This window comes from Lepidochelys kempii, chromosome 16, assembly GCF_965140285.1.
Source record: "Lepidochelys kempii isolate rLepKem1 chromosome 16, rLepKem1.hap1, whole genome shotgun sequence".
Taxonomy (NCBI): domain Eukaryota; kingdom Metazoa; phylum Chordata; order Testudines; family Cheloniidae; genus Lepidochelys; species Lepidochelys kempii.
The window spans coordinates 15880272-15901973 of record NC_136395.1 but is presented as its reverse complement, the minus strand read 5'-3'; the positions used below and the strand labels follow the sequence as shown (position 1 = coordinate 15901973).

General features: G+C 45.0%; 1 protein-coding gene across 19 annotated transcripts in view; it reads left to right on the top strand.

The window, feature by feature from the left end:
• The window catches only part of DNM1 (dynamin 1), a 104103-nt gene extending 87525 nt beyond the window's left edge, over positions 1-16578 (top strand). For 7 of the 19 annotated variants that reach the window (XM_073314334.2, XM_073314338.2, XM_073314333.2 and 4 more), the window contains 4 exons: positions 3873-4043; positions 4318-4559; positions 4910-5128; positions 14529-16578. In XM_073314334.2, coding sequence (XP_073170435.1) covers positions 3873-4043; positions 4318-4559; positions 4910-5128; positions 14529-14601 — 705 coding nt within the window. In that variant the 3' untranslated portion in view covers positions 14602-16578. Of the gene's footprint in view, positions 1-3872; positions 4044-4317; positions 4560-4909; positions 5129-9012; positions 9050-11149; positions 11904-14528 lie in introns of those variants that run through there. The other 12 variants (XM_078849058.1, XM_073314345.2, XM_073314346.2 and 9 more) reach the window with 11 other exon arrangements.
• The last annotated feature ends 5124 nt before the right edge of the window (positions 16579-21702 follow it).

Here is a 21702-nt window from a genome sequence, read left to right as displayed (position 1 = left end):
TATTTCAGTTATGGGTGCAAGGATTTCTTTCTTTCTTTCTTTCTTGGATTCCAAAGTGATTTAATTTGGAGAAAGAGGTTCCTGTGTTTAAGGCACAGGACTTGGAGTTAGAAGACGTGTGGGTTTTTTTTCTGAGCTGTTGCACTGACTCGTTATATGACCTTTAGAACATAAGAACATAAGAATGGCCATACTGGGTCAGACCAAAGGTCCATCCAGCCCAGTATCCTGTCTGCCGACAGTGGCAAATGCCAGGTGCCCCAGAGGGAGTGAACCTAACAGGTAATGATCAAGTGATCTCTCTCCTGCCATCGATCTCCACCCTCTGACAAACAGAGGCTAGGGACACCATTCCTTACCCATCCTGGCTAATAGCCATTAATGGACTTAACCTCCATGAATGTATCTAGTTCTGTTTTAAACCCTGTTATAGTCCTAGCCTTCACAACCTCCTCAAGCAAGGAGTTCCACAGGTTGACTGTGCGCTGTGTGAAGAAGAACTTCCTTTTATTTGTTTTAAACCTGCTGCCAATTAATTTCATTTGGTGGCCCCTAGTTCTTATATTATGGGAACAAGTAAATAACTTTTCCTTATTCACTTTCTCCACACCACACATGATTTTATATACCTCTATCATATCTCCCCTTAGTGTCCTCTTTTCCAGGCTGAAAAGTCCAAGCCTCTTTAATCTCTCCTCATATGGGACCTGTTCCAAACCCCTAATCATTTTAGTTGCCCTTCTCTGAACCTTTTCTAATGCCAGTATATCTTTTTTGAGATGGGGAGACCACATCTGTACGCAATATTCAAGATTTAGATGTGCCATGGATTTATATAAGGGCAATAAGATATTCTCCATCTTATTCTCTATCCCTTTCTTAATGTTTCCTAACATCCTGTTTGCTTTTTCGACTGCCGCTGCACAGTGTGGGGACGTCTTCAGAGAACTATCCACGATGACTCCAAGATCTCTTTCCTGATTAGTTGTAGCTAAATTAGCCCCCATCATATTGTATGTATAGTTGGGGTAATTTTTTCCAATGTGCATTACTTTACATTTATCCACATTAAATTTCATTTGCCATTTTGTTGCCCGATCACTTAGTTTTGTGAGATCTTTTTGAAGTTCTTCACAGTCTGCTTTGGTCTTGACTATCTTGAGCAGTTTAGTATCATCTGCAAACTTTGCCACCTCACTGTTTACCCCTTTCTCCAGATCATTTATGAATAAGTTGAATAGGATTGGTCCTAGGACTGACCCTTGGGGAACACGACTAGTTACCCCTCTCCATTCTGAAAATTTACATTTATTCCTGCCTTTTGTTCCCTGTCTTTTAACCAGTTCTCAATCCATGAAAGGATCTTCCCTCTTATCCCATGACAACTTAATTTATGTAAGAGTCTTTGGTGACCTTGTCAAAGGCTTTCTGGAAATCTAAGTACACAATGTCCATTAGCTCCCCCTTGTCCACATGTTTGTTGACCCTCCCCCCCCCGCCAAGAACTCTGATAGATTAGTAAGACATGATTTCCCTATACAGAAACCATGTTGACTTTTGCCCAACAATTTATGTTCTTCTATGTGTCTGGCAATTTTATTCTTTACTATTGTTTCAACTAATTTGCCCGGTACAGTCGTTAGACTTACTGCTCTGTAATTGCCGGGATCACCTCTAGAGCCCTTTTTAAATATTGGCGTTACATTAGCTATCTTCCAGTCACCGGGTACAGAAGCTGATTTAAAGGACAGGTTACAAACAAAATACTTTATCTCTATGGGCCTCAGTTTCCCCACCTGTATAATGGGAATGGGGCTCTCTTATTTCACAGAGAGGTTGTGAGGATTAATTAATGTTTGTTGGTCCTTAGAGCTGAATTGAGCTCAGGCATGGAACATTTTAGCCCAAATGGAGAATTTTTCTGAAAGTTATAAACATGTGAAAACAGGAGGTTATAGTGAATATCCCAACAGAACTTCAACTACTGAATAATATAGAGCTCAATCCTGTAGACCCAGGTCTTGATTCTCCATTGCCCTGCACATTTTATAGTAATTTACATGATTGCAAAGTGAATGTGAAGTGGGTGCAAAATGCTACCAAATCCGAGTGGTCTTACAGGACATTCACAGTATCTACACCAGGTGCAGAGCAACAAACACTGAACCCCCTTTGGCACATGTGAGTACTCTCACTGAAGTCAATGGAACTACTTATGTGATTAGGGACTGCTGACATCACCAAGAGTTGCAAGATTAGGTTCAAAGTTCCTAAAGCATTTTGGGAGCCTCAAACATTAAAGCCACTATAGATGTGTAAGGTATTAATGTTAAAAATATTAATACCAATTGTTATAATACATGGACTATTCACTGTATGGAATCTTGAGGGAAATGACTTGGCAAGGAGAATGAAGAACTTGCATTAATAAATCCCATTCCAAATATATCAATTTTTAAAACGTTTCCCACCCTGGAGATCCTGTCCCAATCAAGGGAGGCCTGATTGTTTCTTGTGCTGCCACATGTGAGTACTCCACCTATTGTAATTCAGGGACTGAGCCAATAGGGTCTAACGCCTCAAGGCAGAGACTTGGCATAGCACCCAGTCTGAGCAGGGTGTTCACTCACATTTTCATCAGGGGTCATTTCTTCCTCCCCGCAAGCCAGCTACTCTCTTCCTTTTCTCCTTCTTCATATCAGCTGCAAATGGTGCCCTCACATAGCAACTGCAAGACTGAGCACACTTTTCTTGAAACTATCACTGTTCCTATAACCACCGTTAGCACCCAGAAACTGCAGTGATGAGCACGTTAGGTACCTGTATGGATAGATAGACACTAAGCGGTGCTAAAGAGCTGTATAAATTGCGTCCTCACTCCCCAGTCCTGCATATGAGGGCTATTTGAGAGTCAGCCTGAGCTGGCTGATAGAACAGAATCTAACACTTCTCCCAAAGGTTGCTACCCTAGTCACTGTGCATCAGTCCACTTAGGTATTCTGAGACATAATATGTAAGCATGAATGCATACAGATGTACACACACATATGCAATTATATTATGTTTGCAGTGCATTTTATATTCACCTACTCTTACATACACACTGGTGCATTTATGTTCACTCACCCTGCACAAACACTGGTATGTTGGTGTTCATTCCTCTCCACACACATTAATGCATTGGAGATCACTTTGTGCACACGTACTGATACATTTGTGCATACCGAGCCCTGCAGAAATGCGGGTGCATTTGAGTTCAGCAACACCTACACACAGACTGATGCATTTATGTTCATGCCCTTGCACACATACTGGGTACACTTTTCTTCACATGCATGGTAGCTGGTGTCAACAATTTAAAGAGGGCAGCATGCTACTTAAGACCAACTTGTGAGTAAACTTTATCTGCATTACTCCAATAACCAACTGTAGTGCACTGAAGTAGGACAAAATGATACTAACATGGAACTCACATTCATGGCCCTTCCTCTAAATTGAGCTGGGGAAGGATTACCTGGTTATACAAGCTGAGTACTGTATTGATAATTACAGATCAGAAGAAAAGTCAAGTTGTATCTTGTGGTTAAGGCACTGGGTTAGGATTCAAGAGAACTGGGCTCAATTCCCAGCTCCTCCAAAGACTTCTAGTGTGACCTTGGGCAAGGTTTTCCATGATGTGGATGGGAGGGGTTGCCCAAGTGCCCTTCCTACTGTTGGAGAATCTCCCTCTTAATTTCTGTCTCATGTTGCTGCATGAAGTTCCCCCATGTCTCCCTTGCTGTTTCACATTTGCTTTTGGCCCCTATGGTATATTAAATAATTGATTTGTCTCTTTCCAACTGCTGCTTCTCCCTTTTTCCCTCCCTCTGTAGGCAAATGATACAGAGGAAAATGGATCTGACAGTTTCATGCACTCCATGGACCCCCAACTGGAGAGACAAGTGGAAACAATCAGGAACCTGGTGGACTCCTACATGGGAATTGTCAACAAAACCATCCGAGATCTCATGCCTAAGACCATCATGCATCTCATGATAAACAATGTACATATCGCCCTGCTAAGCCCATTGGGGACTGTGGGAGAACTAGAAAGATAAGAGAAGAAAGAGAGAAAGACATGGAGAGAAGGAAAAAAGAGGAAAGGGAGAGAAATATGGGTGGACTAGCAGGATAGAAGTGAAAGAGAGAGAAGGGGAGGAGAGAATGGGAGACAGAGTCTAAATGAGATGGGGAAAGAGAGGGGGGCTTTGCAGGAAAGATTATTCAGATGGACGCTTTGATGGCTGTGATTTCCTCTTTCTTCTGCTCTGGTTACAGACAAAGGATTTTATCCACTCGGAATTGCTGGCAAACCTGTACTCCTGTGGAGACCAAAACACCCTCATGGAAGAGTCAGCAGAGCAGGCCCAGCGGCGTGATGAGATGCTGCGCATGTACCATGCCCTGAAAGAGGCACTCAGCATCATCGGGGATATTAACACCACCACCATCAGCACCCCTATGCCCCCACCGGTGGACGACTCCTGGCTGCAGGTGCAGAACATACCATCTGGACGCAGGTACCAGAGGCTCAGGGGCAGTGCCCCACGGACCTGCCTGATGCCTCTTTAGGGGCTAGAATATGAAGGCTAATGGGTGCTGAAGATTCTGGGGTATTGGAAGTTAACATGAGGGTTGCTGAGGCCTTAAAAATTATATAGAAGCTTCTAGGGCCTTGTGTAGGTGAATTAGGCTGCCAGACCCTTGAAGGTTATATGGTGGTTGGAGGAGTCTTGAAGGCAAAGAGAAGGACTGAAGGGATATGGAAGGTGACTGGGGGACTGGAAGGGGGCTGAAGGCACTGCGGGGTTTGGAGGGCTACTGTATGTGCCTGTTGCTGCAGTTGAACTTCTCTTTGGTTGTTTGGTAGGTCTCCCACGTCCAGCCCTACACCACAGAGGAGAGCTCCCGCTGTTCCACCAGCCAGGCCTGGATCCCGAGGTCCAGCTCCTGGACCTCCTCCTGCTGGTGGACCCACCCTGGGTGGTGCTCCTCCTGTGCCCTCCAGGCCAGGTGCCTCCCCTGATCCTTTTGGGCCCCCACCTCAAGTTCCATCTCGGCCAAACCGTGCTCCTCCTGGTGTCCCCAGGTAAGTCCTGAGACACTCGTGCAGAGGGAGAGATCAGGGTTTCAGGTGGCAGCTTTGGTAATTCCTCCTTCCTCTCAGCTTACAGAGCAGTCATGGACCATTTGGGATGGGTGAAGCCTTTCTCTGTGTGTTTGAATCAATTCTGCAGTTGGGAATATTTGTTCCTTTATTTGTCTTACTAGTGCTGAAATTTCGTTTTATCGGGGGAGACAGTGAGGAGGCAGATGTCTGAAACAGGGGGACATCCTTTTCCCCGCAAAAAAAGTGCATTTAGGGCTTGGGAGTAACCTTGGGTCGGAGAACATTGCTCATGATAATCCCAAACAAAGCAGCAATGCTGGTACCTGTGCACACAACTGGGAAACAAAAGTGCTGGGAGTGAGATGGGACAGGGGGTGGGCGGGAGAATGTGTTTCATGGCAATAAGAACCATGTTAGGGGAGCCCCAGTGTGTGAGCTCTTTCTACTCCCCTGATACAGGAGGTTTCAAGGCGAGGAAGAGGGGGACTACAACCAAGATATGTGGATGCTTTTCATACCCAGCATGGCTGCTGCTTCTGGTACCAGTGGCCAGCTGAGTAGGAGTATAGTATGAGAACAAGTGGTTGGGAGGTGGGTTTCCCTTGTGAGCATGCTTATCACCCCCACAATTAACTCCAAGTGCCAAGCGCACTTTCCAAGCTAGAGAGCCCACAACTTCACATTCCCAAAAGGAAGCTCTGTAGGACTGGGTCCTCCCCCAGGTATAGTCACGCTGTGAATACTTCTGACACTCTGGAATGAGCCACGAGTGCATTGGTAAGGAAACTTTAGGAAGAAGATGGGCTGGAACCAAGGTCATTTCAGTGTTGGATCCTTGATCTCAGCTGAAGGAACGGAAAGAAACGGAATGGTAAAATGAATAATAACCAGGAACTTCCCATCTGTGGGTATAAGGAAGTCCCTCTCCTGTGATAAAGCCCCATTTCCAATGGGTGCTGATCGTGCATGTCAGAGGCTGCCTGGGCATCTTCTGTTGCAACACCTTGTTTCTGATGGGTGTTCATGGTGTATGTCAAAGCTTCCCAGCCCCCTCTCCTGTGATAACACCTTGTCTCTGATGGGTGGTGATGGTATATGTTAGTGGCTGCCTGGTCCTTCTCCTGTGATAATGCCTTGACTCTCTGGGTGCTGCTTGTTCAGAGAGAGAGTTCTTTGCAAGGTTCTGTATCCAGCCCAGGACAGGAACGGATGAGTCCGAAGAGGATGCAGATCAGTTTTTATTGATTCTTTAGTGTGAAAATGGTGTTCCCTTCTCAATGTCTCTGCCCTGGCCCTTCCTCTGCCCCTTGATGCTGCTCCCACAGGGACCCGGCTACATGCGCCTTGCTGCCCCCTCCTAGGGGCTTGCAGTACCATTGGTCATGCCTGTGGATATCTGCATGCTTCACTTGTGTAGTTTTGGCTCTTGCTTCTTGTGCTGCTACCTCCCCACAGGACACTCCTTTTCTGTTCATTTTTTGGTGTGTTTCCTACATTTCTCTCTCTTTCTCCATCTCCCTTTCACACCTTGTGCTTCATTTCCTCACTCATGAAAAATATTCTATATACCCTGGCTATCCTGGTAGGATCCCCCAAAGAGCCTGAAATGAGCTGAGCTCCTGCCTCTAAGGAGATTCTTTACCCTTCTGCACCAGCCGACTTTGCTACCCCTACCCCATTTGTAACAGGCTTTTATGGATGATTCCCGCTACGTGGAGCGGAGAGGTTCTGAACAAAACAACAACATTGGACTAGAGGAAGGAGACTTGAAATGTCTAACTAAACAGGTCACTCTCCCTTTCCCTTGGTGGGGGGAATGGTTCAGTGCTGACTCATTGCCATGGTTTGGATGGGAATGGGATGGTTCCAAAGCATGTAGTGAAGCAGTGCTCACTCACGCTCTGACTCTCAATCTCTCTCCCCCACTACTCCATACTTCCAGCTGTTCATAGACTCCTCCCATGGCCTTATACGCTGTTTGCCATTCGGGTTTCTCGATTCACCAGGGAACTCAGTCGGCAACCTTTTTCCCTCTTCTGTATATAGAATAAGAAAGTTCCCCGCTGGCACCTGGGCTTGGGGTCTTTCTGCCATGGGTAAACGGGTACCATCTCCATTGTTGCTTTTCTTTTAATACCCATCTTTCCCTCACTGGATGGATTACACTGGATGCCATATGAGTATGAAGTGGAACTTGTTATCTTTACAGCATGAGTGGGCCTTGTGGGAGTTGGTACAGTGAGAAAATGGGATCTGACATATATGTTTGGGTGTATTTGTACATGTGTATATGTGCTTGCATGGATGTGTGTACATATGTCTTCTCTATGTATGTTTGTGTTCATCTCCATCTGGTTTGTATGAACATCTGGATTCAAGGTTGGTGATGTTGGAGTGTTCTCTGCCCCACAGACATATACAGATACTCACTCATACATATGCTGTCACACACAAATACCTCACAGACCATTTTCTTGAACAGGCAGTCTTCAAAGAAGCAGGATCCTTTCCCTTCGATTATATCCCTGGGCAGGTAGCTTCAGCAGCTGGTTCTTCAGTCTCCTGCATAGGTCCATGCTCACCAGCTACATGTACCCTTGGGAACTATTTTTCAGAGTACTGTACATTAGAAAAAACTCATAAGCCTCTGCCCATGCAGTGAAGGCCATGTGTTCTGAGCATCTATGATCTGTGCACAAAATTCTCATTTGTGGAAAATGGGTCTTGTCAAACAAACATGAATTCATTTTTTGTTGAGATAAGTTTGGTTGATAAAGATAACTTGCATAGATGTAATATACTTAGATATTTGTAAGACATTTGGCTTATGCAGCATGATATTTTGATTATAAAACTAGCACTGTACGATATCAATACAAAGCACATGCTAGATGGATTAAGAACTGGCTAATGGACAGATTTCAAAAAGTTGTTGTCAAGGAGAATGATTGTTAAATAGAGGTGCCTTTCTAGAAGATGTGCATTAGTCAAACAGAAGTTATTGGGATCAATACAGAGGTAACTGGATGAAATTCTATGGCCTGAGTTATATAGGAGATCAGACTGGATGATCTAATGGTCTCTTCTGGCTTTAAAATCTATTAAGCTATGTCCTTGTTTCCGCCTCTCCTGGCTGGTACTCAAGACCCAGAACTGCACTTTAGCCCTTCCTGATTTCCACTTCTCATGGCCTTTGTTTCTTTTGATTAAATGTGTTAAACTAGTTAGTGTTGCAAGATCACTAGAAAGTCTGGCTCTCCAGGGAAATATGGCATGACATTCAGCCAGCCCAATCCTGAGACCTGTGCCTGTTGGCATGTTCGTTTAAGCACATGTGAGTGTACTTTAATGCACATGGACACTTGTGTCAGTATGTGAGCATGTGCCGACGTGCCTTGAGTCTGAGTGTGGATCCAGCTTTGTATGTGTAAGAGCCTATTTGTATGCCCATGTGAATATGCTAGTGAGTGTGTGAATGCAGCTGTGTGTGTGTGTGTACATCACAATGTACTTATGGGTTTGTATGCCTCTTTGTGTGCACATATGAGGGTCATATGCTCCTATATGGGTATGTGCACATCTGTATGTACATGTGTAGAAATGTGTGTATATCTATGCATGCACTCTTGTTTAGGTGTGTATGTTTAATTCTGTTGGCATGTATGCATCTGTATGGACAGGTGTGTCCGTAAGCGTGTGATGTGCATTTTCCTCTGTAGGTGTGGCTGTGAATGTGTAGGGTGTGCTCCTGTAAACAGACTGTCTGTTTAGTCTCTGTATGTGTGTTTCACCTTCCTGACTGTCTGTGTGGCCTCTGCTTTGAACTGTCTGAACTGCCATGTTGATTTCGTGTTGTCTTTCAGAATCACTATCAGTGACCCCTGAGGACTGGCAGCCACGGTATGTTCTGCACTCTCTCCCTGCGATGCATGAGTCAGTGTGTCTCCCCTCCTCCATTCCCATCACTCTGCTGCTCCCCTCTCCTACCTGATACTTTACTTGTACCAGATCCCCTTGTCCAAACAACCATTTCTCTGCCAGGGTCCCATGAAGGGAGGAGTCTTAACAGAACGCTGGACAATCGGACAGGAGCAGCTGCTTGGAGCTGCAGGAGGAGGGAAGGCTGGGAGAAGCCTCAGGAACTGTTAAAAAAAAAAAAAAAAAAAAGGGAGAATTATCAGAGAAGAAAACCTCACCCTTGAGTGTATGGGTTCAGAGTGAGGGGAAAGAGAGAGAGGAGGGAGCATGGGAGATGGGGTGGGAGCCATGTCTCTCAACCTGTTTAATCCTGCACTGACAGGGAGAGAGACTGAATGAACTCTAGGTCTTTTCCATTTCTCTATCTTCTCTAATGGCCTCTCCTGAGACCATGATGGGGAGCTGTGGATTGAGACTCTTGTTTTACATTCAGCATGTCTGCCCAAAGTGGTCCCTGCATTGCCATGTAGTGCCCATGGAAGGGAGGGCAAGGTTCTGGGGCATTACCATCAGTGACTTCTGTCCTCTCAAATATGCAGTAACCCTGCCCTTAAATGCTCCCCCATTCATCCCTGTTTCATCTGATCCCAGTTAGAGATAAACATCCTTTTTCCTCTTGATCCTCTAGCCTAGATGTTCTCCTGTTTTGCCATCCAAATTTCCCCTCTTTCTTCCCATTTTCCTTCCCATGCGGAAGGGGGTGTATGCCACAATCCATGTCCCACCTTCACCACTGTGCTCCAGGGCCTCTGTCTGTCTTTCTTTCTCTCTTTTGCTCTCTCCCTGCACTTTGCAGCAGCGTGTTTGCTGAACACCAGACTAGCAAGATGGCCCAGTAGCAGGTATATAGTGTACTGTGCTGGCCTTACACTCGGGCTGAACTTTTCATCTGAGTAAATACGGGGGAGGATGTACCTTGAAGAAGGATGTGGACCTGAATTGAATCTACCTGTCCTTCCTGAGATTCACTGGCCCTTACTGATAGGAGAGAGGGAGAGAGGGTAGAGTGGAGCAGCTTTGGGACACTATGGGGTGAGATAGATATGTGTGGTGAGGCCCATTTTTCTCCTTATGTGCATTATTTTTCTACATGATTGGCCTGATTCTGAGAGGTGTTGAGCAACTGCAGCTCCTATTGAATTCATTGGGCCTGATCATGCAAGACACAGAGCACCTGCCTTGAGGTGCTGAGCACCTTCAGCTACCACTGAAGTCAAAGGGAATTGCAGGTGCTCACTGCCTTTCTGGGTCAAGCCCTCAGAGTTCACAATCAGCTCGTGTCTCATAGTGAATGGTGACTGTGTTACTGCTGCATGTAGCTGGGCAGAGGGCTGAAACACGCTGCAACACAGAGAACCAACACAGTGACTGTTCAGGGGTAAATGTTTTGCTTCAAGAGCTTCATCTCTTATCCTCAGCCCTCCTCACTGATGACTCAGCACAGGTGCCAGAGCAGCTAACAGCTTCCCCCAGTCACCGCCTGTTCCAGACATCTTTGGAAGCCCTAATAGAAATGTTCATCCTGGAGTTGGTCTCGGATAGGAGGGTTGAGTGTTGTCTGTGCTTTGTTCTGGGACTCGCTGTTACGAGGCTTTCTCTGCCCTTGGTCTGGTTTATAAAGAGCACCAAGGAAATCAGAGCTAATGTAGGATGGTGGTGTTGGGGGGTAACCCTCTTGATCCTGACTATAGATAGCAACTTTTTGCAGCTCAGGAGAATAAATCCAAGTGTTTCATCTCTCAGCCTGATTTTTGTGATGTCCTCTCATGTCCTAGAAATGATAAGGGTCTTGGCTTGAATAGGGTTTGAAAGGCAAAGTGCAAAGCAAACAAAATAATTGTTTGATTTATGCCCCCTCTTGCTCATTTTAGGGCTAAATTTGCTCCCATTATAGTCAGTGGAAATTTTGTCAGTGGATACCAAGGGAGCAGAATTTAGTGGTGTATAATGACATGCTCATGAAGGTCTCTGCTGTTCCTAACCCCCAGCCTCCAGCACCTGACTTCTCTCTTGTCCCTGAAGACATTGGCAATGGGCAGAGGCCCTTGTTGGGAGGCAGTTTTCAGCCTCTGAAGATGTCAGCATCCAGATCCTTTAAATGTCTCACCAAAGTTCTCTAGAAAAGAGGAGCGAAGTCAAGATCTGCAAAAAAGTAAAACAAAACAAGCAGAGAGCAAGAGCCCAACCTTCCATGAGGCCATCTTTGTATATCGTACACAATCAGCAAAGAAAACAAGCATATTTATATATTTATATAAGAAAACAAGCATATAATTCTGTGTACTCTATTAGGGTGGTATGGCCCATCTGTGCCAGAGTGTCTTGCATCATTTGCTCTCCAATTATTTCAGTCCCTCTTTTCTGCCCATTTCTGGTAAGAACAGTAAGAGAATCTAAGCGTATGAAATGCAAATTGACCTCTGAGCTTTTGAAAAAAATGCCTTTTAGCATACAGGTGGCACAGTGCAATAGCACCTAGCTAAGGATTTGCTCCGGATCCCATTCAAGTCAATGGGAGTCTTTCCATTGACTTCAGTGGCCTCTGAGTAAGGCCCTAGGTAAGCAACTATAGCAAATAACACACAGGTCTTCAGTGCATCAAGAAGGCCAGTACCCAGGGGTGAAAGTAAGTTGAGTGACTTACTGGTACGCTGGGGCCATCTCTGGCCCCTGGAAGGGGCGGGGCCTAGGGTGGAAGGGGCGGGGCTGAGGGGGTCAGCGCCAACCCCAGCCCACCCTGTAAGGTAAGTGCCCCCCCGCTTTCGCTTTCTCTTTCTCCTTCTCCTCCTCCTCCCCCCCACCAGGGTAGCAGCAGCAGCCCAGGGCTCCGGGGGCTATTTAAAGGGCCCAGGGCTCCCCTGCTTCTACTGCCCCGGTCCTTTAAATAGCCCCCAGAGCCCTGGGGTAGCGGGGGCTCCGGCAGCTATTTAAAGGACTGGGGCAGCAGAGGCAGCTGGAGCCCCAGCCCTTTAAATAGCCCCTGGAGCCCCCGCTACCCCAGGGCTCTGGGGGCTATTTAAAGGGCCTGTGGCTCCCCTGCTTCTACCGCCCTTGTCCTTTAAATAGCACGTGGAGTAGCGGCGCTGGGGCTCCGGTGGCTATTTAAAGGGCTGGGGCGGTAGAAGCAGGGAAGCCCCGGGCCCTTTAACTAGCCACTGGAGCCCTGCAGCCGCTACCCCAGGGCTCCAGCAGCGGGGCTCTGGAGGCAATTTAAAGGGCCTGGGGCTCCAGCCAGGCTGCCCCAGTACGGTGCACCAGCTCTTGCCAGTATGCCGTACCGGGGCGTACCGGCTTACTTTCACCTCTGCCAGTACCCCATTCCATCACCTCCCCAAGGGATGGCCCTTCTGTGACTCAGTTTCCTCCTCTGTATAAAGGTATCAGTTTAACTGCCTTGCAGTGGTATTGAATTATTCTCAGGTTAACTCAGTCCCATCATTTATATTGCTTTACTTGAAGAGCAACTTGTGCATGACAGCCTGGGAAGTCGTGGCTTCTCTCGCATTATAGATGGATTTGCGGAGTCAAAGAAAAACCACAATGTTCAGCTGTTTCTTTAAAAAAGCTTCAAGTGGTACAGTAAGCCTGATCTACACCTAAAAATTAGATCAACCTACATTGCCCAGGGCAGTGAAAAATGTCAAGCCCTGAGAGATGGTTAGGTCAACCTAACCCCCACTGTAGACAAAGCTATGTTGACGGAAGAATTCTTCTTAGCTGCCACCTCTTAGTGGGGTGGATTATTTACATTGATAGAAAACCCCCTTCCATTGATGTAGGAAGCATCTACCTTATAGCAGCACAGCTGCAGTGCCTTAGGAATGCTGCTGCAGCCCCTGTAGTGTAGTCGTGGCCGAACATTGCCCCAGGCAGGAAACAAAGGGTCAAATTTAGCCCTGCTGTAGGTGGTTGTAATGCCCTTGGCTTCACTGGAGATGTGTCTCTTTACACCAGGGCTGAATTTGGCCTTGTGTCTGTTAATTAGGAATGAAAGTTTCTGGTTCTACTTACTGCTTGTTTAAACTGTAGAAATTCACACCTCTATAACTACATCAATGTAGCCGAATATACACTTACTGCAGTCTGCGCCTGTGCAAAATAGGGCTTGTAACAATTTAGAGCATCCAAAAAAACTCCGTACAGGGAGGGCCTTAGTTTCAGTAGCCAGTTTCTGTTTCTTAAACAGATCACAGGGAATCCAGATTCACATCAATGTAACACTATCAGGGTGCAAATTCAACAAAATTTCCTTGTGTGTGTTACCAATACAAACACTGACTATTAAAACATACAGAATATCATCATTCTCATTTATTTTCAACCATATCCCATTCGTTTGCTCTTTGCATTTCATTCATCTTGGACAATGAAACTAGTCTTGCTATGTGTGGATCAGTTTCATTTTCCAGATCTCATGCACTAAAAGGATGCTGTTGGGTTTGGGTTGCAGACATTGCAGGGGGCAGTGTTTTAAATGAAAATATACAAACAGTTTTCATTCAGAGAGAAAAGGCTATCCATTTCTAACCACATTTAGACTATGCACAATTTTCCTTCTTTCCTTGAAGCCTATATTTTCAAGCTGATGTTGTCTTCTTCATTTAGCCAGATGAGAGAAAGTGACTGTGGCCCCTACAGCAAGCCAGTCCTGTAATGCTGAAGTTTGTGCCCTTCTACGTAGACCAAATTGCTGCCCATTCAACTTATTAAAACACATGCAGCATAGAAATGCTGGAACAATATTAAGGAAATCAGGTCACAAATAGCAAGGGCCAAATACCCTTCATTAAAGTCAATGGGAGTCATGTTTGTTGGGTCTCATGACTATATGAATAAAAGGATCAAATTTAGTTTGGTAGCTAATCTCAAAGATGCTCTTAGCTGTTGATAACTGAATTCTACAGGCTGTCACCTGCCTTGGTGCAGGGGAAGGGTGCTTCTCCAAACCAGCCAGCAGCCTCTGTGACAGCGCCTCCCAGAGGGCACTGCCCACACTGTGTGATTGACGTTCACTTGCTTGGTATCGTAGCTTCACTGTTCTCGTGTCCATGCTTCTCGACTCTCATTCAGGTGCCAGTGCAGTCGTTGGCAATTAGCCTTTGTGCTTTGAGATTCCCAGCTGGAAGGCGATAATAGCTGTGCAGTTAATTCTTCCTCATTATTATTAGGGATCCACAGTGACCAGAGGAGCCAATGTTTAGCTGATTTTAAAATTGCAAGATTTCTCCATGGACTCCTGCTGATGCTGTGGGTAACCCTTTTCCCCAAACTGAGGTTCCCTTTCTTTGGTGCCTCCCACTGGCTCCAATGAGGTGGAGAAGCATGTGTGATTGTGACTGTGACTGCCATGCTAACCACGGTGTGTGTTCTCTTCTCGTTTTTGTTTTCTGCTTTTTCACAGCAGGAAGGGCCCTGCCTCACCTACTCGACCCACCATAATTCGACCAGCTGAACCGTCCCTCTTAGATTTATAACCCAAGGCCTGTAGACAGCTGGTGACGAGTGCCGTATCCGCGGCTTCCCCGCCCCACACCACCTTCCACAGGCACATTCACTCCTCTCATCCATCCCACCCCTTCACCTTCCACTGCCCTCTCCCGGTGTGTTGTAAAACGCAAGCTAGTGATTGAGCTCTTCTTCGTCTTCTCTTGTGCGTCCTGTATTGCTTTGTGAGCGTAGAGTAGTCCTCATTCAATGACATGGGACCTGGAAGGACACAGGCTCCTTGCAGTGATCAGTTGCGGGGGCATCTGTAAGCCCAAATGGCAGCTGCCCAGCCAAGTGCTCCACCTGGTTGGTCTAGCCTGAACAATGTGTCCTGCCTGCATTGGCTAGCTGTAGCGTCTCAGCACTTCGAACTAATCTGTAGCTCTGTAGCTATTTTCTTATGTTGTATTTAAGAAGACAAAGTGCAACTCAGAATAATAATAAGTGATGCTGTAAAATGTGTGACATTATTGGTAACAAAGGTGAAATGTCCAGTCTATGGGTTTGAATTACGGTGCAAAAATTCATATATTGTTGGGAACAGTGCAATCAACCTCACTTCAAAGCGAGGCAGGGAGATCAAGACGGGGAGGAACTTTATTAAAAGGTGTAATTCTTCTAGAACGAAGTCTGAGATAGCACATACACACACCTCAGAGTGCACGGAGCAGATGAATCTACCTGCCCTCAGCTCTCCATAGTAGCTGAGGAAATACTGCTGATGGAGAGCTGCTGGCCTTTGCTAGCAGCTGTGTCACATCACTGCCTGCAATTGACTTCCCCGAAACTGAGGGGAATAGATATGATACTCCCTCCTTTGCAAACGGACAAGCAAAAGTTTTCAGGGAGTTCACTAAGTAATGTTTTATTGCAAATATCTCTGCTTCAAATAAGCACATTTCTTGTTCAGTGTTGTTTTGGATAGCATGGTGATTATGGTAACCTTTTCTTCTTGCATGCGGATGGTACGTGTTTGAGGAAACTTGTAACCACTGCAGACCACGACTCATCTTCTTAACAATTTGGGTCTTTTTGTTTTAATGTTGTATGTGTAAAAAAGAAAGAAAGAAAAGTGTTAAAAAGTGTATTTATCTTGTGCATCTCAGATGATGAAGCCAAAAGGAGCATTCACCCTGCAGGCTTTGACCCAGCCCTGATTCAGATTTAAGTTCTCTTATTCCAGTATTGTTGGTTTTGATTTCTGTTGTGGATCCACTTTGCCTGAGGTTCTGATGCCAGTTCCTTTCTGTGTTTTAATTATTGTTTTAATGCTTTTTTCCCCCTCCCCCTTTCTCTTCCTTTTTCTTCTTTTTCTTTTGTCTTTCTTTAAATTCCAGCAGGCCAGGCAAGGCCAGTCCCTCCCGCCCAGAGAGTCCAAAACCACCATTTGAAATGTAGCCTTGCTCCCTCTGAGAATCTTTGCCTGCCTCTTAGCTGTTCTGTCCTGGAATGGTCTGACTCTCATCTCACACATGGCTTATTCTGTTGTAATTTGTGACATACACATATCAGATGTGACTCTAGTGAAACTGTTTTTTTCCTCCCAGTTACTTAAAGGAATTAAAACAAGTATATTGTAGTAATGAGAAACATATCCTATTATATAAATATCTATAAATATATATATATATATAAGATCAAAATATATATATGTCAGGTGTTTTAAGCCATTTGTGCTTCTATGTGGATTTTAGCAATTACTTACGTAGGAATATATATATTCCACACCCACAAACCCAACAAATTAACTGAATCCTGACATTTTGAGCTGATTGTTAAATTCTCTGCTGTGTACAGTTGTGCTATTGTATTGGCCCAGACTTGTGGGTGAACCATCTCAGTGCTGGCAGTAGCTGTGATGCAGTTTGTGATCTACCCGTCACTCTTGTTTATTGGTTGAAATAAACTATCATTTCTGTATAATGAAGGACTCCACAAGTAGAATAAAACTCTCTCTCTCTTTCTCTCTGGGTGTGAACAGGCTTTATGTTTAATTATAATTTAACCTTTCATCCCAAAGAGCTTTACAGGCGACACACACACACACACACCCCCATCACTCAGAGGCTAGCACCTCCGGAGGAGGAGTGGCACCAAGCAACACAGAGTTAGACAGAAAGGAAATGTTGGTCAGGGACACTGAAGCAAATCCTCTTCACAAGAAAATAAAGCACCAGGCATTCATTTAATGCCCAGAAATGGAGAGGGTATGTTTTTAAGAACACCACACACTAAACTACCTGTTCTTAAAGTGGCCTATGCCTATTCCCACTTGTGAAATATAGTGGCCTGGCATTGAGCTGCAGAATTTTTCTAGTGAGCAGCATCTGTTGGGGCCAGTTGTCTCTTCCTCCCATGGAGGATTCTGAGGGCATAAAAGAGGGTGTCCCCCAACTGCCTTTCAGTTCCTTTTTAACCACTGAAGGTGCAGTGTTCTTGATGCTTTTCTCATTTTTTTTCCTTTTGATGCTGCCCTTTGGGGACGTTTTTTACAAGGTTAGATTAGCAGATTGGACTGTTCCTTCAGTTTGAAAGAATAAAGAATAAATAGGACCATCAGGCACAGATATCCTGGATGACTTGCAGGAGCCTAACACACCCCTATTGCTGCAGGAGGCTTCTTAGGCCCAGTCAGCTATGTCTGGCACTGTGTAAGGCCAGCATGGACTGCAGACATCAATTAGCCCTTAAGTGGTAATGCGCCCCTCTTAAGTGACATCCATCTCCCTGGCTTTGTCTGGGTAAGCCCAGTATTGAGTCCTGGTGGCTGGTGCGAGCCAGCATCTGATGCCAGGCAGTGCTGAGGTCCCCAGACTCCTCTGTGTCAATCTAATTTGGTACCAAGATTCTGGCACTGTCAACGTGGTCCCTGTGTCTCTTTGGGTCAGCACTGAGGTCCCAGCACTGATGATGTAGTGCCAAGGTTCCAGGATCTCTTCAGGCTGACCTCTTTGGTACTGAATGCTTTATGTCACATCATTATGTCACAGATGTGGCGCTGACGTCTCCAGATCCTTCAGGATCGACAGATTCAGCATCAAGGTCCTGGTCTGCTTGATATTGTGTCAAAATCCCCGGATCCCTCCACGTCAGGCTCTTCCCCACTAAGGTTTCTGGGTCCTCAGAGTCAGCCTGTTCAGCACTTTGGCCCTGGCCCCATCAATGCCCAGCTGAGGCCCTCAGGTTAGCTGAATTTTGTGTGGACATTCTGAGACCATCAAGTGGATGCCAAGGTTCCCAAGTCCCTGTAGGTCAGTGCTCAACTTGCGGACCCGGAAGCACACAGCTGTGGCCCATGTGACATCTGCAGGGCCGTACAGGTAGTATATATATTGTGTGGCTGCAGCCCACATAACACAGAGAGCTGTATATGTGGCCCACAATGCTAAATAGGTTGAGAATCACTGCTGTAGGTTAATCTGATTCAGCACTGACATCCCGGCACCAATGTAATCCTTACAGATTAACCTAATTTATGCTAGACATAAAGCATCACAATATGTGATTCACCTGAATCTGTGACAAATCAGAGAACCTTGGTGACAGTGATGGAGAGTATAATGCTCCTTTAACAAATCGTACTTCAGAGACTGTGAACCACTGGACCCAGTTGTCCTGAGCAAATATGAGGATTCATGTAGTGTTAATATTGGGCACCAAACCCCTTTAAGTGGTTTATCCATATTAATGATGCTGGATCTTGTCACCACACTATGCTGGCTCAGATGGGTCCAGTGAGCTTATTGCAACATGAGCTGGATCAGGAACCACTTCAATTAGGGTCAGCTCTAGTGCTATTTATACCATGCACTGAGCCATTTGAAGCAAGTGGCTTGTCAGGGTCACCTGGGCAGAATCCTCTGCCCCAACCACGCTGAAAGAGCCAAGTACCAAACACTACTTATATAGCCATTGAACAGCTAATGGTGCTGAAATCTTAGCAACAGACTGACCCAGACTGTCATGGGAACATTAATACCATATACAATGGGCACTGGACCTTTTCAGCAAGTGGTTCATCAGGGTCAATGATGGTGGATTATAGGGACTGGACTCAATCAACCTGGATGGATCTGGTGATGTCCACAATGTTGGAATCTCAGTACTGAACTAGGTTAATCTGTAAGGATTACATTGGTGCCAGGCCAACGATGCCAGTCTGTTGAATGGTATCAAAGATGGTAATAAGTGTTCTTTTGTGGAAAAGAGAATAAATTAGTTGAAATGGGCTGGAGCTGTCGGTACTGCTGCTGTTGAAGTCTGATTCCATTTCATCTGAGGTGGTTGTAATTCAGCCTGAGCCAATAGAGGGGATGATGGTATCTGGGTCCCTTTCTCTGGCCCAGTCAGGTCAGGACATCTCCTAGGATTAGGACAAAGAAAGTCCAGGATCTCAGGAGATGGTGGGGGTGGCAGCCCTGATGATGAAAACTTGCTTCAGTAGCCTGCATCTGTTCATACATATTTCCCCCCCAAAGTCTCTTTCTTTAAGGACTCACAAAGGGAGTGGTGGATGGAATAGCCCATCCCCTCATTATTTTGTCCACCAATTAGGCCTAATATTCACACACCCTTTGTGGTTTATTAATTTCCAGTTCCACATCTTCTGTTTTTACCAAGCATGATTTCAGCTTTTTCAGTCCTTGAATTATATCAGCATGACATTTTGGTGTGGACTAATTTAGTCTGTCTGGTTTTCTTGCGCCTGTTTATAAAATTTATTATGGAAAACAACTTGACCTATTTTTCATGGTTAATTTCCAAGTAGAAAAATGTTATATAGACCAATTGTCACAACCCACTACTTACTGCCATGCCACTTATTAATGCTGAAAATAGCTGAGACTTTTAATTAAAGGTACATGCTCCAATTTAAAAAAACATCAAAGGCTATGATTGTCTTAAGACACGTAGGGTACAAACACTGGCATTAGTGCTGCGCTTCTACAGTCATGCTATAAAGAGCTTTCATAGGGTCTGCTCCCCTATCATCTGCCAGTACTGGCTTACCGGATGTGCAGGCTTGTTCTTTCTACGTAAAACCAATTGCACATCAACATCCCCTGAGTTATCAGAGAACAACAATATCTCAATCAATAAATGCATTTAGCCACTCTTGGAATCACACTGCCTTAGCTCTGAAGGTCTCAGTTGTAAACAGATTGGGCCCTCTGGTGCCACTCCCATGATGTGTTTGTTCTAGAACCTATTCAATTGTGGTACCAGCAAGACCTTGAATTAACATAGTTAGTTGGGCATTGCAGGCGATCTGCTTCAGGTACAAATGCTTCAGAAGCGTTCTCGTTGTTTTAAACTTAGCCAAATAGTTACTCAGTGACAATGACCAAAGAGAAAACAATCTCTAAATCTAGGATTCCCAATCGAAATTAAGAACACTAATTCCTCTGAATTGTCAATGTGTAGTGCCATTCCCCAGTCACAGCACATGCAAATTACTACCTGTAAATGTGACATTGGCAGCACCTTTTTTCATGGGAGCTTTTATTAGTCCAACTAGCTACAAATATTCATGAGATGCTATCCTGGCTTCATCTATATCAGACATCAGAACGTATGTGCTTATAGTCAGACGTTGGTCCATAGACAAGTTCCTTAACAGTGATACCTTTACTTAGCCCATGTCTGTGGTCTCCATAAGACTGATTACAAAGGATCCACACTTTATTGATGTTACTTGCTCCTGAACCACTTACATCTGAGATCATTCAAGATGCAGAAGGTGAAAATAACCCCCAATTTCACCTTCCTGACCATCTACAGTAATAGTTCTAAGTGATGGACTGGGACATTCACCTTGTTAAGGATGATGCTTGGTTAGGATTCTGGAGTTGAAAGTTATTTATCTTGTCTACAAGACTCTCTCCTTTGAGAGACTCATCTGCCAAAAGCACAGATGTCTAACTTAGGTTTTGGTCTGGCATTACGTATTGTGTAAATGAAGTATGAGCAGATGAGGCCTCTAATATTACCAAGGAGAACTCCCACCATTGCCAGCTGAGTTAGCAAGGTCACTTCAGAGTCAAACACACCCACCCAACTCCCTTTTTCTTAGACAGAAATCCAGAATTCCTCTGTGTGTGTTCTCTCAGATTCCATTGGTTCAGATCTGTTTGCAGGTCAGTTGAGAGACAGTCAAAATGTTGTAACAGCCATAGGTTGGGTCTCGGCAGTTTGGTTCAAACATCCTACATCTGATGTTAGCACCACTTTCCAGATTATGGGATCTTTGTCTTCAGCTTGGGGTAGGATTCTCCACTTGATCCTGACTTTGAGATTGCTGATATGCTTGATTTACAATGTTTTTTGGAAGTCTAGTGGTTTCTCGCTGAAAAGCAGGTTTTGACAAAACAGCCCCCTCTTCCTTCTACCATTGCCATCTATCTATTAGACTTCAAAGTCTCTGTTCCTATCTGAAGTAGTAAAGGTTGATACAAATCGTAGCAAAACAGGGTCCTATACTATGAGCTTACAGGATCTGCAGCAATTACAACCCTACATACATATCAACAGTAGACTCACTAGTTCCAAATAGGAGGTACTTTAAAAACACTGAGTTATTTTGACTGCTGAGAGCCAAAGGGCTCAATCCTGCAAGGTTAGCACTTTCCGAGTAGTATGGTACCCACAGCCCCCACTGAAATCAACTGAAGCCCAGAGCATCCTACACTTCTCAGGAGGTTCTTAACAGTTTGCAGGACTGAGCCCATAATGAATTCTAGTAACTAGACTGCATCTCCTTGAGTCCAGAGATCAAGATACGCCTCAGTCCATTGGCAGCCATGAAATTTCTCTATGTGAACTGCAATTCAGACTTTAGACGGCTGTAGGTGGTACAAGCAACTGCAGAAACAGTAAGCATGGTGAAAATGTAATGCATTATAAAATATTAACTCAGTGTGATGGAGAGGGGTATTTTCACCATTTTCTGTAGTTGAAGGGATGGAGGCAGAGAGGTTAAATAAGAAGGGAGTCAGTGTAACAGCTGGGGCTTCCTATGATCATATCCGATCTCTCTCTGAAAGGAAGAATCCACTATCAGTTTTCCTGTCCATATTTCAAGGTGATCT